Source organism: Scardinius erythrophthalmus (genome assembly GCF_964197995.2).
Source record: "Scardinius erythrophthalmus genome assembly, chromosome: 23".
NCBI lineage: Eukaryota > Metazoa > Chordata > Actinopteri > Cypriniformes > Leuciscidae > Scardinius > Scardinius erythrophthalmus.
The window spans coordinates 4,469,403-4,485,965 of record NC_138243.1 but is presented as its reverse complement, the minus strand read 5'-3'; the positions used below and the strand labels follow the sequence as shown (position 1 = coordinate 4,485,965).

At 41.6% G+C, this 16,563-nt stretch overlaps 1 protein-coding gene across 1 annotated transcript in view; it reads left to right on the top strand.

Annotated features, from left to right (window-relative positions):
• tln1 (talin 1) overlaps window positions 1–16,563 on the top strand; it is a 94,127-nt gene that overhangs the window by 48,256 nt on the left and 29,308 nt on the right. Inside the window, exons 11-27 of the mRNA XM_081354703.1 lie at window positions 996–1,097; window positions 1,460–1,536; window positions 1,659–1,839; window positions 1,998–2,111; window positions 3,332–3,440; window positions 4,315–4,523; window positions 4,670–4,768; window positions 8,443–8,610; window positions 8,696–8,990; window positions 10,362–10,528; window positions 10,617–10,745; window positions 12,654–12,767; window positions 13,313–13,426; window positions 13,510–13,644; window positions 14,723–14,851; window positions 15,743–15,845; window positions 16,277–16,485. Coding sequence (XP_081210829.1) covers window positions 996–1,097; window positions 1,460–1,536; window positions 1,659–1,839; window positions 1,998–2,111; window positions 3,332–3,440; window positions 4,315–4,523; window positions 4,670–4,768; window positions 8,443–8,610; window positions 8,696–8,990; window positions 10,362–10,528; window positions 10,617–10,745; window positions 12,654–12,767; window positions 13,313–13,426; window positions 13,510–13,644; window positions 14,723–14,851; window positions 15,743–15,845; window positions 16,277–16,485 — 2,454 coding nt within the window. The remainder of the gene's footprint in view (window positions 1–995; window positions 1,098–1,459; window positions 1,537–1,658; window positions 1,840–1,997; window positions 2,112–3,331; window positions 3,441–4,314; window positions 4,524–4,669; window positions 4,769–8,442; window positions 8,611–8,695; window positions 8,991–10,361; window positions 10,529–10,616; window positions 10,746–12,653; window positions 12,768–13,312; window positions 13,427–13,509; window positions 13,645–14,722; window positions 14,852–15,742; window positions 15,846–16,276; window positions 16,486–16,563) is intronic.

The following is a 16,563-nucleotide window of genomic DNA, read 5'->3' as shown; positions in this document are numbered from 1 at the left end:
ACATCACTGGTGTGAATCTTGAGACAAAACAATGGCACTGACATATTTTAAGATATGCTTTCAGTTAAAACAGCTCAAACATGCATTTTAGTCCAGGCCTAGGCTTAAGCCTTGTCTGTGAAACCGAGGGCTAATGTTTTTATTATGTAAAAAAAATACACATCTGAATATACTTGATGTAATGTAAGTGGCGGCAGGATTTCTTGTTGTGACCAGCCCCATGAAGTTAATCATGAATTTATCATGTTTACGCTCTCTGATGTCAGTCCATGTTATGCAGGCAAACACATGACATATTTAGTTTTAAAATGATATTTCTATATTTTTATTTATTTCAGTATTAGCTTTTCATCAACTTTACAAACCCCCTCTGGAAAACATGATGCTCAATGATCTCTTCAGACACGACAGGAATGATAAAGCCTGGCTTACTGCGACAGACCTTTAATTAGTTCCTGTTTGATGTAATAAACTGTGAAGCTGAAGCAGTAATCAGTGCTGAGCGCTGGCTCCGTGAAGAGGGATGTGTTTTTGACCAGATGTTAATGCATCCTGGAGCGCAGCACTAATTCAGGATTTAGACTCTTGACATCTTGATCATGTTAAGGCCAGATCGATTCAATAATTACTTGACGGTTTCCTCTGTCCTCAAGCTCTTTGTAACTGCATACTCAGACAAACTCAATACTCTCCTTTTTTCTTTCTTTTTGATCTATTCTGTGCCTGCTTTGTAATTGCATCATAAACATTAAGTGTCCTGCTTTCCTAAACCTGAGATGACATTTGCTCATTTTATACAGCCTAATGAATGAATTAGCAAAGTAGAACAATAACAGCACAATTGCATTACTAAATGCAAAATAAGGGAGGACTATGATTCCCAGCATGCACTTCTGCAAGATTGAATCATCCACACTACTGTTACGGTTTTATAGTGTGACGTATTATTTACACTGTGATTGTGCCCTTTTGAGTTTCATGTCTCTCCTCTTCAGGACTTTGGAGACTATCAGGATGGTTACTACTCCGTTCAGACCACTGAAGGAGAACAGATCGCACAACTTATCGCTGGTTACATTGACATCATTCTCAAAAAGGTAAAATGCCATGATCAATGTTAAAATATATAAGCCTGACCACTTATCTGTGATTTCACATATTTATTAGACTCACTAGACAAATCTCAGGAGAAGTCCGAGTTAGATGTTTACAACAATTTCCTAAGTATTGGAGGAATACAGTTATCAAGCAGATCTTTTTCTTATCATATCAGTCTTATTTTTCATGGTTGTGTATCGCGTCCATGTGAGATTGCTTCCGCTGGTTCTCTGTAATGTGAGGAATTCCTCAACAAACCTCTATGTTTGACCTCCTTCTAGAGAAAGACACAATCAGCTCTGGAAACAGTGCTTCTTTCAGGTATTTTTCCCTAATTCACTGAAAACCTCTTCATCTGCAGAAAAAGAGCAAAGATCACTTCGGCCTGGAGGGCGATGAAGAATCAACCATGTTGGAGGATTCAGTGTCTCCCAAAAAGTGAGCCTCTTTGAATAGTAAATTGGTGTTATGTGCAGTCAGTCACGTCACAGAAGCACAGTAGCTGTTTCCCTGCTCTAAGTCTCAGTTGTGGCATTAGATCTGATTGTATTATGCCTCAGGTCAACAGTTCTCCAGCAGCAGTTTAATAAGGTGGGGAAGGTGGAGACGGGCTCTGTCGCTCTGCCCGCCATCATCCGCTCTGGTGCCGGGGGTCCAGAGAGCTTCCAGATGGGCTCCATGCCTCAGCCCAGACAGCACAGCACCAAACAGCAGATACACAGAGGACACATGCCCCCTCTGGTCAGATATACACAATAACACCTAGAAACCAAACTACTGTATTTCAGGAACGCCTCTGTTCTGAAGGCTTATTGTTGTAATCACTCTTCCTGTCTCGTCTGTGTGATGTTGGTTTGGGCTGTTCGGTGAGATGTGTGTGTTTTCTGTTTCTGTTGCAGACATCAGCTCAGCAGGCTTTGACTGGCACCATTAACTCCAGCATGCAGGCGGTGCAGGCAGTTCAGGCCTCGCTCGATGAGTTTGATGCCCTGCCTCCACTGGGCACAGATGCGGTGAGATGCATTATTCACATCGGTATTTTCATTTTGCTGTGGTGTTCTGTCCGGGTCTTTTTTGACCCGGGTGAAACTTAAAAACAGTGAAAAAATATACGTACTCTTAAGTATGTACGTTTCAAAATGCCTTTGGTTTCCACACAACTTTGCAAAAATAAATATATTTTATATATATTGTATATTTTTAAGGAACTTAAAAATGTATGTATGCTCCAGTTATGTTCGGGTTAAATTTGACCCGGGGTATTTACATTAAAAACATTCATCCAGCCAGTCTATTCAAAACAAGTCCAAACTTCATTAGAAATCAGAATGAAATGGTAATATGTAAACATTATGACTTGTGCACTAAATCAAGCAGAATCTCATACATGTTTTTAAATGCTCATGACAGACGAAAGATTGACTGCCATTTTGCATTTTTCACTTGGCGTCTGCATAAAGTTGAGCATTTTTAATTTTTTGGACTCTGTTGGCCGAGCTCCACTCATTCTCAAACCCGCTGTCAATCCCACAATTCACAGTGTGAGTATGAAGCCTGGCTTCTATAGGAATGAATTGAAAAGGCCTGCTCACTCTGCACCAGTAGACACGTATATTATGATTATTATGATATCAACCAGATCAAAATCATAGGATAGCATTTTTGACCTGAGCATAACAGATGTATTTTTCTGTTAGCTGTGGAAGCTGTAGACGCTTCTGTCACCAAGACTAATTCCTGTGTGTGTAAACATACTTGGCAATAAAGCTCATTCTGATTCTGATTTTGAACAGTTCACAAGGGTTAAGATTCTCAAGATATCGTCTCTAAAGTAGTTTTCTCTTGTTTTTTCCTTAGTCTGGAGGTTAAAATGCTTCTTATTTTTGCTTTGATCCTGGACTGAAATCATTCTATGCCAGTGATGGGCAATTAGATTCCAGCTTGAGCAGCTGGTACATCTGCAGGGTTTTAGAAAGATGTTTGAGAGGTTCGGAGTAAATGGTGTGTGTCTGACCAAAAAAAAAAACGTCATGAAAATTCTATGCAGAAGGTGAAATTAAAAATATGAGCTAATGAATTATAATAAAGAAATGTAGAAAAGCTTTGGGCCAAACCAAGTCTGAATGCGAAGATGATATAATGCTCATAACATTTATGACGTTGCTGTAAAGAGATGCATGCATCCATGAATGTGCTTAGTATTTGCATCAAACATTCTCTCTCTAACATTTAGGCATCTCAAGCTTGGAGAAAGAACAAAATGGATGAGTCCAAACATGAGATTCACTCTCAGGTGGACGCCATCACTGCGGGAACTGCCTCCATGGTCAATCTGACTGCAGGTGACACACTCATGACACCTGCCATTCTGCCTGTTTCAGCATCAGTCGGGGGTCAAAAGACACTTAGGGCCAGATTTACTCAACGGGCGTCGCAGACAAGCAGCGTTCAGATAATGCCTTCCTCTGCATTCCACGTAAATGAATACGAGTGGGGGAAATTCTCTCCCTTCTGTCACGTGCTCTCTGTTCTCTGCGGTTCCTCCTTGCAGTGACTAGGGCCGCCTAGTCAAGCACTAAATGAGTTGAGACATTTTTTTTTTTTTTTTGCCGTTAAATAATGGCGCAAATCCCCAGTGGTGGACGAAGTGCACAAATCAAGTACTTGAGTTTAGGTACAGATAAGTAATGACTGATGAATGTGTATAATGGGGGGTGTATAATGTACAAGACGCACAGATAGAGCTTTAATAGGATACAGCTCAGTCTGACATGATTATGAATTATGAATTGTCAAGTTGCCATTATTAGCCAATAAGGAAGATTATGCAGAAACTTGTCCACATTCAAGCATTTCATGCAGTGAGCTATTGCATCTCTGAGTGGGCAACGATTTCTTCAGCTCAACAAGCAAAGACATGTTTTTATGAAATGTGGGAGAGTAAAAAGTACAATATTAGTATAATCCACCACTTCAAACACCACAAATTTGACTTTAGTAACCTTAGTAAATCTCGGTGCATGATTAATTAAAAACTCTCCTCTTATAAATTTTGCATCTGAAAGGTAAACTCCTGCAAATGCATATGCAATAAGGTCAGCCGCAAACTAATAACTGTATCCACGCCGTTTCGGCGCTAAGTGTCTTAAGTAAATCCTCACAGTAGTCCCTTCCCACATAGTTTGCTGGTGTGATATAGTGCAGCGTGTGTCTCAGGTGACCCAGCAGAGACGGACTACACCGCTGTGGGCTGTGCCGTCACCACCATCTCCTCCAACCTGACGGAGATGTCGAAGGGTGTCAAGCTGCTGGCGGCGCTGATGGAGGACGAGGGGGGGAATGGCCAACAGCTGCTGGGAGCTGCGAGGAACCTGGCGTGTGCCGTGTCTGACATGCTCAAGACCGCTCAGCCCGCCACTGCTGAGGTATTAGCTCACGATAGCAAGGTGTGTTAGTAGTAGGAGTGGGAAGGATTGTAAAGGTTAAGTTTCGGTTAATGATTCAGATTCCTTAACAGTTATTTTTTGGAAGGGAAATACTGCTGTAATATTGACTGTTATGATGTCTTCAGCCACGACAGAACCTCCTGCAAGCAGCAGGTAATGTGGGTCAGGCCAGCGGTGAACTCCTGCAGCATATCGGAGAGTCCGACGCGGATCAGCACTTCCAGGTGTGTGACACACACTCACACTCACTCACTCTGCTGGCACACACACTGTGACTGTAGTGCATTAACCTGTGTTCTCATCAGTCTGTAGGTACAGCAGCGTTCACACACTCCAGACGGACACGCTATAGTCAAATGCTGGTAAAAATGCATAGAAAGAACAATTAATATCCACCAGCCAATCATACTAATGTGTCTGTAATGAAATATAGTGATCATTACCAAATCAATGATTCAATGATCACGGTTTGACCTGGATCGTAATGTATGTTGTATAGTCATTTCATAGTCATAATTGTAGGGTGTAAGATCATGGTGTGGTGACGGGTCATTCTCAGGAAATCAATCATCAGCACGTTTTCTCTGCATGAGATTTCATCATTTTATTTTGTCATAATTAATTCTTAAAATTCTGAAATTGTGTAGACAGATCTGTAACCATTAGTAATGTCTTAAATTCCCTTTGAATTGGTGTAGTTTTTCTCACTGCATTGAGTCAGATCGAAGAGCTCATTGGAAAAAACTGTTTTCAGATATGCTAATGGGCGTCTGGATCATCTGACCAATCAGAGCAGAGTAGACCAATCACAACAGACTGGGTCATCTGACCAATCAGAGCAGAGTAGACCAATCACGACAGACTGGGTCATCTGACCAATCAGAGTAGAGTAGACCAATCACAACAGACTGGACCATCTGACCAATCAGAGCAGAGTAGACCAATCACAACAGACTGGGTCATCTGACCAATCAGAGAAGAGTAGACCAATCACGACAGACTGGGTCATCTGACCAATCAGAGCAGAGTAGACCAATCAGACAGACTGGGTCATCTGACCAATCAGAGTAGAGTAGACCAATCACAACAGACTGGACCATCCGACCAATCAGAGCAGAGTAGACCAATCACAACAGACTGGGTCATCTGACCAATCAGAGAAGAGTAGACCAATCACGACAGACTGGGTCATCTGACCAATCAGAGCAGAGTAGACCAATCACAACAGACTGGGTCATCTGACCAATCAGAGAAGAGTAGACCAATCACGACAGACTGGGTCATCTGACCAATCAGAGCAGAGTAGACCAATCACAACAGACTGGGTCATCTGACCAATCAGAGAAGAGTAGACCAATCACGACAGACTGGGTCATCTGACCAATCAGAGCAGAGTTTGCTCGCTGAAAGGAGGGGAGACTGAAACTTCGAACAAACCATTTTCAGACTCTTTGAGAAATAAGGTGATGCTGCAGTGTATATTATGAGAAAATGAAACCGATGCAGATGCCTCTCAGAGTTTGGGTCAGGGTTAGTGAAGTCTTCCGTCAGCTTTAGTGTGATTTGAATGTCTTATCACTCTTCACGCAGTGTAACTGAAGGGGAAGCTGTGCTACAGTCTTGAGCATGTTTTAATGTCCTCCTTATTTGGAAGGAATGCTTATCAGAACAACTTTATCGCATATAAGAAACGTGAGGTTTAACAGAAGTCAAACTGAACATGACATTTCTAGCCCTGCCCTGCCTCTATTCATGTACAACACTGCTAGTTCTTCAGTCTTGTTCTTTTAAGCCTTTATGGAGATTCCAGTGCTGTATCTGACAACTTTACAGCTCTCTGTAATATATAGTGTTCAGTAGCATCTTGACATTATTACTAATCAACTTGATTGTTGTTCTTTGCTTTAGTATTTTATCTCACTTTAATCATTTTAATCCTCATAAAAGCTGAATTGTCTAAGATGGCATTGACCTCATCTCAGAACAGCGACCAGACTAAAATCAATGTATTATAACTTTCTTTATTTTAATGACAGGCGTAAATTAAACCCTAGATTACTTTTTTTATTTGAAATCTTTTTCATAACAAACTCATGAGGAACAGAACATGAGGAACAAGGTCTGTATTTGTAATATTTTGAGAGTGACCCATATCCTGCATGTAAAGCATCTACACCGTGTTGAGCTAGAGTGGGTTAGTTGGTAAGTGTGTGTTAGTTAGTAAGTCTTCTGGTTACATGTCTGGTACATTTTTTTGAATCATCTAAATCAAGTTCAGAATACACTGGTTTAATTAGGTGTCTAGTCATAATTGGTAAAATCACTCAACATGCAACTAACAGAATAAAATGATTTTGCCAATGAAAGATAGTTCACGATTCATGTTCCCTTTGTACCCTATAGAGGGCTTTAAAACACATCAACACCTCTGGGAAATGATTGGATCATAGAAAGTTGGCATTGCAAACTAAATGAACTGTTGTTTGATGTGAATGGAGCCGAGCAACTCTGAGAAAATGTGGAAGTGTCAGCTTGAGTTTGTGAAGTGTATGTGGCTTTTCTTCCTTGTTTTCACATTGTAAAATTCAAGTGGCATTAGAACCTTTTGGAACTCATTGGAAAATGAGTGTGAATTGTATTCTGAAGAACACTTATCATGTGGGCAAAACACCACTTGTTTTTGTTGCCCTGGGGCCGTATTCACAAAGAATTTTAAGGCTAAAAGTAGCTCCTAACTGGCGAATTTAGGAGCAACTCCTAAAAATAATGGGCGTGTCACTCCTAACTTTAGGACTCCTAAATTTTTTCACTAAGAGTAATTCACGAAGCATTTTAGCCCTAAAAGTAGCACCTAAGCCTGGGACAGCTTAAAAGAAGTCGAGAGGACTCCTAACTCACTAAGACCTATTCACAAACCGCTTTTTGTGGCATTTCACGCTGCGATGTTTTGAAATGCGTATGCGGCGGCTACAGGAGCTGCCAATCGCGAGGAACAATTTTGCATCAACAACCAAAACTAGGCTACTCATTGCATGTAAATTAATTGTAACGTATCATTGTGAATCAAATTAAAATGTTCTTCTCTTTGCAAACGTAGGCAGAGGCATATAGTGACAGATTAATTCAATAATGTTGCAAAGATATTGCATCAATCCATGTTTCATTAGGCTTGTTTTGCCTTACTCTTTATTCATTTAGGCTATTTATTCAGTTATTCATCATCTTCCGTCCTTCACACTACTTGTGTAGCGCACGCATTCTCAGACCTGTCACCTGTCACTCATCATCGTAGGGGAGGTGTTTGAATCATTCCCGTGTTACAATCATCAGCCAATCAAGGTGGTCACTTCGGTCAAGCTCGTGCATGAGTAATGATGTCATCCATAGCAACGAAGACTCACTCTTAGTTTAGGAGTTGTCATTTTTCTTTACTAAGAGTAGGTCTGAAAGGCGTTATGAATTACTTTTAAGAGAAAACTCCTAGCTAAAATCTTTTAGTGCGATTTAGGAGTACTCCTAGTGGTAAGATAAAATGCTTTGTGAATACGGCCCCAGAACATTATTATTATTTTTCTTTTATCCCAACGAGTAGCTAAATAACTATTTTGACCACTTGTCAGCTTGCAAAAATCACTGTGCCTGCAAACTAGAATCATCTGGTTTTACACAAGCCAGCTGTCATTAAAGGCTCACATACCAAATACAGAGAAATTCTGGAATTCATTGTCCAGTTCATGTTGTTGCTGATAATTTGTATCATTTGCAATGAAAAATATTGTATTAAAGAAGTAAAATAATGCCAAATTAGAAAACATATCTGATTTATGATATGATGTGTGTGTAACTCATGTTTTATGTTGTTGTGTGTGTGTGTGTGTGTGTGTGTGTGTGTATGCAGGACATGCTGATGCAGTTGGCGAAGGCTGTGGCTAATGCAGCAGCGGCTCTGGTGTTAAAGGCCAAGAATGTGGCTCAGAAAACCGAAGATTCAGCTCAGCAGAACCGAGTGATCGCTGCTGCCACCCAGTGCGCCCTCTCCACATCACAGCTGGTGGCCTGCACACGAGTGAGCGCTCGCACGCCATTCATTCACACACACACTCGCCGATCTCACCTGACGCTCAAGCGTGTGTTTCATCTGTGTGTGACAGGTGGTGGCTCCCACCATCAGCTCCCCCGGGTGTCAGGAGCAGCTCATCGAGGCTGGGAAGCTGGTGGCCAAGTCCGTGGAGGGCTGTGTGGAGGCGTCCCAGGGGGCGACCCATGACGAGCAGCTGCTCAAACAGGTGGGCGTCGCCGCCACAGGGGTCACTCAGGCTCTCAACGAGCTGCTCCAGCACATCAGACAGTACGCCAGCGGGGGACAGCCAATCGGGCGGCACGGAGAGGCCACCGACCGCATCCTGGATGTGACGGATAACATCTTCAGCTCCATGGGAGACGCAGGTACTAGGAACGTGTTTAAAGGCCCCCTGAAATCAACATTTTATGTTTTTTAGCTTTTAGTATGAATATGTTAGCCTTAAGGTTATGAATAAGCTGGTGTGCTCCAAAACAATGACAAAAGTCACATTTAGGAGATGAACTTAGGAAGACTTACAGTCTCTCACTTCTGCTTAAATGGATCACAGATTTTTATGACATCATCTTCTTTCCAATCAAATGCTCTCTAGAATCTAAAGCTCCGCCCCCATGCTATAAACACCACCTGGCCAATGCGACCATTGACACGTCACGGAGCAATATGGCTGGGAGTGTGTGTTCGGTTGCTCAAACTCTTAAGTTTTATTCTGTTTTCCATCTGTACGTTGGTTAAGAATTTATTCACACCTCTACTATTGAATCCAACATATCATCAGCCCTCAGATTTACTTCCATGGTGCTGTCAAGTACAACTTTCAGCCTGTGAGGTAAACTGAACGCTATTGGCTATTTGAAAAGGGGGAGGAGCCATTCAATATGTCCCGCCTTAGCTTCCTGTTTCAGTGGAAAAGCTGCGCGTTCTAAGGCACTCCACTGGGCCTTTAAGCTTTTTTCTTCATCATCTGGCCATATTTCTCTAGCCTAGTGCTCCAAACATAAAGTGGCAATATTTAGGAGCATATATTTGATATAGTGCTATGTCTGATCGTGAGCATAACACCTCGGTTTGTGGAGAAAAAAAAAAGTTGTTAATAGATTAGTGTAAAATATGTTCTACCTCAGCTTTTCTAATTAGCAGTAGCCCTAAAATTCCAATTGTTCATACATACATGCATGAATATTCATGCATACATACATATACACAGGCATATACATGCATTCTTAAACTATTTAAGCAAATATATAGGCTATAATCTGTGTGTTTACAAAATGCTATATCGCTGGTTTAGACCGACTCTGAAGCAGGAGTAAATTAGTTCCTCCAAAAGGAGTTCCTAGAGCTAAAATCGTTCCTAGTTCCTGCGGTGCGAACACGCCGACATCCGGGAACTTCCGCCAATAGTTCTAGGAATGATGAAAAGGTTCCTCCGGTGCGAAAGCCCCTTGATGTAGGTCGTTTAGCAAATTGTTTGACACCACAAACAAGCAACAAAGACTAGTGCTGACGGTAGATCGTGCCAGATTCTGTGCCAAGAAAACTATGCTGTGGCTACGACGTGCCATCTGAATCTGCTGATCTACCGCCATGCTTTGTTAGCCAGCCTTCCAGCTAGCGTGACTTAGCCTCTGCAGATGATCCAGACTCTTTGGTTTAGTTTCAGACTTGTGCTAAATTCACTTTGAGATGTTGACGAACGCATAAATCTCACACACAATGCATTGCTGTCTGTGCAGGGGAGATGGTGCGGCAGGCGCGAATCCTCGCTCAGGCCACCTCAGATTTGGTCAATGCTATCAAGGCCGACGCGGAGGGCGAGACGGACCTGGAGAACTCCCGCAAACTCCTGTCTGCCGCCAAACTCCTGGCCGACGCCACGGCCAAGATGGTGGAAGCTGCAAAGGTGAGACAGAAGACGGCTCCGTGTGTGCTGGTAGACTGAATGTCTGTGAGTGGAGTGTGTGACGGTTGTGGGGTGTGTGTGTCGGCAGGGAGCGGCTGCTAACCCGGACAGTGAGGAGCAGCAGCAGAAGCTGCGTGAAGCCGCCGAGGGCCTGCGCATGGCCACCAATGCTGCCGCACAGAACGCCATTAAGAAGAGACTCGTCAACAAACTGGAGGTGAGGACTGAACCACACAAGCCCAAACCTTCACCAACAGATGTGATTGTGAGGTCACACTAGTGTTGTCAAACGTACCGACTTCGGTACTGAAATTTTCAAAATGTGACGCTGTTGAGCGGAATCGTCATTGATATATTTACATGTTTTTGAAGCGTTGATCATTGTAGCCAATCACAGACATATCCGATGAGTGTGTGAACACAATGGCCAATCAGAGGTGTTTACGATTCCTCTCAACAGCGCTCAAAGCGTCACATTTTTTTTTTATTACTTTTCGGTACTTTTGACAACACTAGGTCACACTCTCTATAAATCATTGCCTGTACTGAGATGAATTCTGGAAGTGTTGCCAACTATAACATCTCTTTGCTGCCCTATCTGGGTAAAGTTATATGATGATTTGCAGCTCATGAGGTTAAAGCCTGCCAAAGGCTACAGGGAAAGAGACTGCTCAAGTTTTCACAGATTGCAGTATGTATAGCTCAGAGGTGCAGTTTCACAAGTCACTTGTTGCAACCTGTGAGAGTGAAGAACTATTTGACGGCAGGTTTCGCAAACTCCACAGACCCGTGTCTCTGTTTTATAGCATTTCAGCTTGCTTATTATCTGCAGTCAAAAGAACAGTGCAAGACTTTGAAGAATTATTGCTTAATTCTTTGTGATATCTGTCTGTTTCTTTATCTAACTGTCTGCCTGTCCTATCAGCAACCTGCCAGAACACTGTAGCCTCCAGCCAAAATACTCTAGTAACTTTCCAGAAAACCCTAGTAATGCCATAGAGAGCTAGCTCTAACAAAGCCTAGCATCTACCAGCTAGTAAACCATAGCAATGTCTATTAACCTAACCAAAATACCCTAACAACCAACTAGAACTGTCTGACTGTCTCTGACTTTGTCAATTTAACTTTAAAATGAGTTTTAATGAATATTTCTAGTAGTTTGTACAATTCGCACAGAAATAGTCGAATGAAAAAATGTTGTCTTATGATCTAACACTAATGCTTTGTTTTGTGAACTCAGCTGTGATATGAATGAACAATACCATACGGCCAGTCATATAATCTGACTATTGTAAGAGATTGCACATTACCGGTCGAAGTCTGGGATAATTACAACTTGTTTTAATGTTTTTAAAAAGAGTCTCCTCTGCTCACAGAAGCTGCATTTAATTGATCAAAAATACAGTAAAAACAGTAATATTGTGGAATATGATTAGTTTAAAACAGCTGTTTTCTATTTGAAAATATAGTAAAGTGTAATTTATTCCTGTAATCAAAGCTGAATTAGTCTTCAGTGTCACATGATCCTTCAGAAATCATTCTAATATGATGATTTGATGCGTAATTATTATATTGGTACTCCATTATTTATTATGGTTCTGATTATTGTTTTTCAGTGTTGAAAATTTTGTTGCTTAATATTTTTGTGGAAATCATACTTTTTTGGGGGGGATTTAAGGAATAGAAAGTTAAACTGAAATCTTTGGAACATCTTTACTGTCACTATTGATCAGTTTAATGTGTCCTTGCTGAATAAGAGTATTAACTTATTTTTTCTTCTTTTTTACTTGTTGTGTATCATGGTTTCCACAAAAACATTAAACGGCAAATGTTTTCACCATTGCTAATAATCACCAACCTAAAATGTAGGTTTTTGTGTTTGTTTTTTTTATGCTATTTGAGGATAGAAAACAACATTAACGGGTCAGTTCATGTCAGATTTTATTGCTGATTTGAAATACATTGTTTAAATGTGAGTTTGGCAAGAACCCCCAGTCAAGTAGATAGAAGTCTTCCATAATCTTAATAGCTGGCAAATACGGCCACCGTGCAAATGGGCTTTCCTTGAAAGATTCTTGGCTTTATAATAAATGTCTGTGTGTGTGTGTGTGTGTGTGTGTGTCAGAACGCAGCGAAACAGGCCGCGGCCGCTGCCACTCAGACTGTGGCCGCCGCCCAGAACGCCGCCTCCTCCAACAAGAACCCAGCGGCCCAGCAACAGCTCGTGCAGAGCTGCAAGGTACAAACACACCGCCTCTTCTGCACACACAGCAAGCGCCTCACACACACGTATTACTGAGGTCAGGAGACGCGGAACGTAAAACATCATTCTGTCAAGTCAGCTTTATTTATATAGCGCTTACAATACAGATCATTTCAAAGCAGCTTTACAGTGATAACAGGAAAATACTGCAACAAAGTTTGTGTCTAGAAGACAATAGCGTCACAGTCCAGCTAAAGTAAGTTCAGTGATGGTTCATTTTTGTTGTAAAAAAGTTATTAATTTAGTTCATATATATATATATATATAGCCACTCTGGAGAAAACAGTGATGTCATCGTCCAGCTCAGTTCAGTTCTCATATAATGATGTCAATGCAGGCAGATCAATAATATTGTTGAATATTAAATTAAATGTCCCCAACTAAGCAAGCCAAAAGCCAATGGCAACAAAGGTGGGAAAAAGGTGACAATTCGCTTAATCCTGCGAGTCACAGTTGTATAGTTAATCACACAAGGCCTGAAGGATAAAGGAATCTCCCACATGTGTGTGTGTGCTCCGCAGGCGGTGGCGGAGCAGATCCCTCAGCTGGTTCAGGGTGTGAGAGGCAGTCAGTCTCAGCCCGACAGTCCTAGCGCTCAACTCGCCCTGATCGGAGCCAGCCAGAACTTCCTGCAGGTGCGTTCTCTTCAGACCTTCACTTCCTGTTAGAAACAGCAAACCGGCCTCATTTGAGCTCATGATCTCTATTCTCTTATCAGCCCGGCGCGAAAATGGTGACGGCGGCCAAAGCAACAGTTCCCACCATCAGTGACCAGGCGTCTGCCATGCAGCTCAGTCAGTGCGCCAAAAACCTGGCCAGCGCTCTCGCTGAGCTCCGCACGGCCGGTCTCAAGGTGAGACTAGATACAGGGGCTGTCTTTGTGTAATGAAAAAAATATATAAAATTAACATAATTTTTTCAAAACGCTTTTAACATGCAAACTCCCAAAATTATTTATAAATCTGTTGTCAATAAAAGAGAAGCTTTAGGGTCTCCGTGGTTTTCCACCCAAATAAAAGCTCTGTGGTTTAATGTTTGAAAGCAGAGCAATTAAGCCAGCCTTGAATATTAGTGTTGCAATTTTGTTCTGTAAAATAAAATTATTATTATTATTATTAATAAATATTAGTTTATTTTACAGTACAGTGGAATTATTGCACTTGTGATATATTTCTTTGATTTGTTTAATTGTTATTATTTAAATTAAAAAAATATATTATTATCATTTAATATATCATTATTATCAGGGATTATCAAAATGATCCCTGAAGAGCATTCAGCTCTTTAAAAAAAATACATTTAAAAAATAATAATAATTTATAGGAGTGATCAGCCTTATATACTGTAGATATAATATTACAGAAATAATATTGTTGTGGGCAAAATGCCTGTTGAGAACCACTGATTTAAACTGAAATTTGTTGTTTTACACCCAATGTAATGTTAGTGAATTTTAGTTTTGTTTTCAGTTATAAAAATGTATATTGTGAGTGAAAATCCAAGTGTTCGTTTAGCTTATAACATTTAAATTATTATAAATAAACTTGGACAGAATCTGTTCTGTTTTTTGTGTTGTATTTTTGGAGAAAGTCTGTTGTATTCTACAGAATGGATTTAAACTTTGGTAAAATGTGCTAAAAGAGTGTAAAATGCTATTATTAGCATCTGTGAGGATTGTCTAATTTGCTTTTTATTTTTTATAAATGTGAAATGCATGTTGAAAATGATGGATGTTCCATTTTTATGGAACTTTGTGGCCTGGTAATGACATGCTTACTGATTGATATTTAAGGCCAGAATGCGATTGCAACTCATTTTCTGTGTGTGTGTGTGTGTGTGTGTGTGTGTGTGTGTGTGTGTGTGTGTGTGTGTGTGTGTGTGTGTGTGTGTGTGTGTGTGTGTGTGTCTGTGTCTGTGTCTGTCTGACTCAGGCTCAGGAGGCATGTGGTCCTCTGGAGATTGATAACGCTCTCACAGTGGTACGGGGGCTGGAGAGGGACATGCAGGAGGCCAAAGTGTCAGCTGCTGAGGGCAAACTCAGACCCCTGCCTGGAGAAACGGTGAGTCAGAGTGTGTTTACCTACATGCATTCACATGCAGTCAAAGTTTGAACACACCTGCGGCCAACACGTGTCCTGCACACCTTCAAACTCCCTCAGTCCTGTTAACAGAGAATGTCCTGAGTGAGCACAGCTGGAAACTAGACCAAGATCGTTTTAGTCACTACATCATTTCCCTACTTCCTGTGTTATGTTTTTATGACTTTACTACTGTAATAAATGTGGAGAATAGTGGTAATGAAGAATGAGTGTGTGTTCAAACTCTGTGCAAACTTTTTGCAAGCATGATCTTTATCTGTGTGCATTTTCACACCTAAACCCACAAACCAGGTGCTTCATGTCACAAAAACAACTGCTAGACAAAAGCCACCACACACACACACACACACACACACACACACACACACACACACACACATAAACTGGTATTTAATGGTCTTTTCCAACACAATCTGATGGCTTTCAGACTGTCTTTCTGTTGATCTTTTGAGGAAGTGATGTTTTATTTTTTTACCCACTGTCTAGAAAAGCCTGGGTATATGAGAAAGCCAGGATTAGGCCTTTCAATTAGGATACTGTTTACTTGGCTTTTACACAGCTGAAATTTGTTGTCCCCATATTGTGTACTGTAGTTTTACATCCAATGTAATGTTAGTGAATTTTTCCACTAATTTTTTCGGTTTTATTTTCAGTTATAAAAATGCATATTGTGAGTAAAAATCACTGAGTTCCTTTATCTGATATCATTGATTATTCGCCTTAGGCCTGTGCAAGCATGCTTTCTGAACTGGAAACATGGGGTTCCTGTAACACGTGTGTGTGTGTGTGTGTGTGTGTGTGTGTGTGTGTGTGTGTGTGTGTGTGTGTGTGTGTGTGTGTGTGTGTGTTTAGCTGGAGAAGTGCTCTCAGGATCTGGGCTCCAGCACTAAAGCCGTGAGCTCTGCTATTGCTCAGCTCCTCAGTGAAGCCACCCAAGGCAATGAGAACTACACAGGTAAAACCCCATCAGCCTCACACACCACTAACTATCCGCTTGTTTCTGCATTTTCATAGTCTATATAGAGGTTATGATCAAATCCATGTCCAGTACCGTGTTATGCAGCGCCCCCTTCCTGTAGAATATAATGTGCTTCTGTCCCTGCTGTAACAAACACAGAGAGGTGGTGTGGCCCTTGCGCCCATGGGCCGCTGGTCTGAAAACGAGCTGTGTTCAGGCGTATTGTTGGAGCAAAAGTGCATTCGGACCGACCTAAGTGCACTTGAGATGTGCGCTTTAGACCATGCGCTTAGATCGCTAAAATAGGGCCCATAGTGGTCAGAGATCTTAGCTCACAACTCAAGCCACATTGAATCCCATAAACTGCATTAATCTGCTCACTGCGGGCTCCCTCAGTCTCCTGAAGTCTGTGTGTGTGTGTTTTGCAGGTATGGCTGCTCGTGACGTGGCTCAGGCTCTGCGTTCGCTGGCGTCAGCTGCTCGTGGAGTGGCCGCCAACACAGAGGACCCTCAAGCCCGAAACGCCATGCTGGACTGCACCGGGGACGTCATGGACAAATCTGCCAGCCTCATCGAGGAGACCAAGAGAGCCGTCGCCAAACCAGGAGACCCTGACACCCAGCAGAGACTGGCCCAGGTTAAACCAACACTTAATAAGAAAAGCTCAATAGAGTGGGTTTAAATTCAGCAACAGAACCTCCCTCTTAATTGCTGA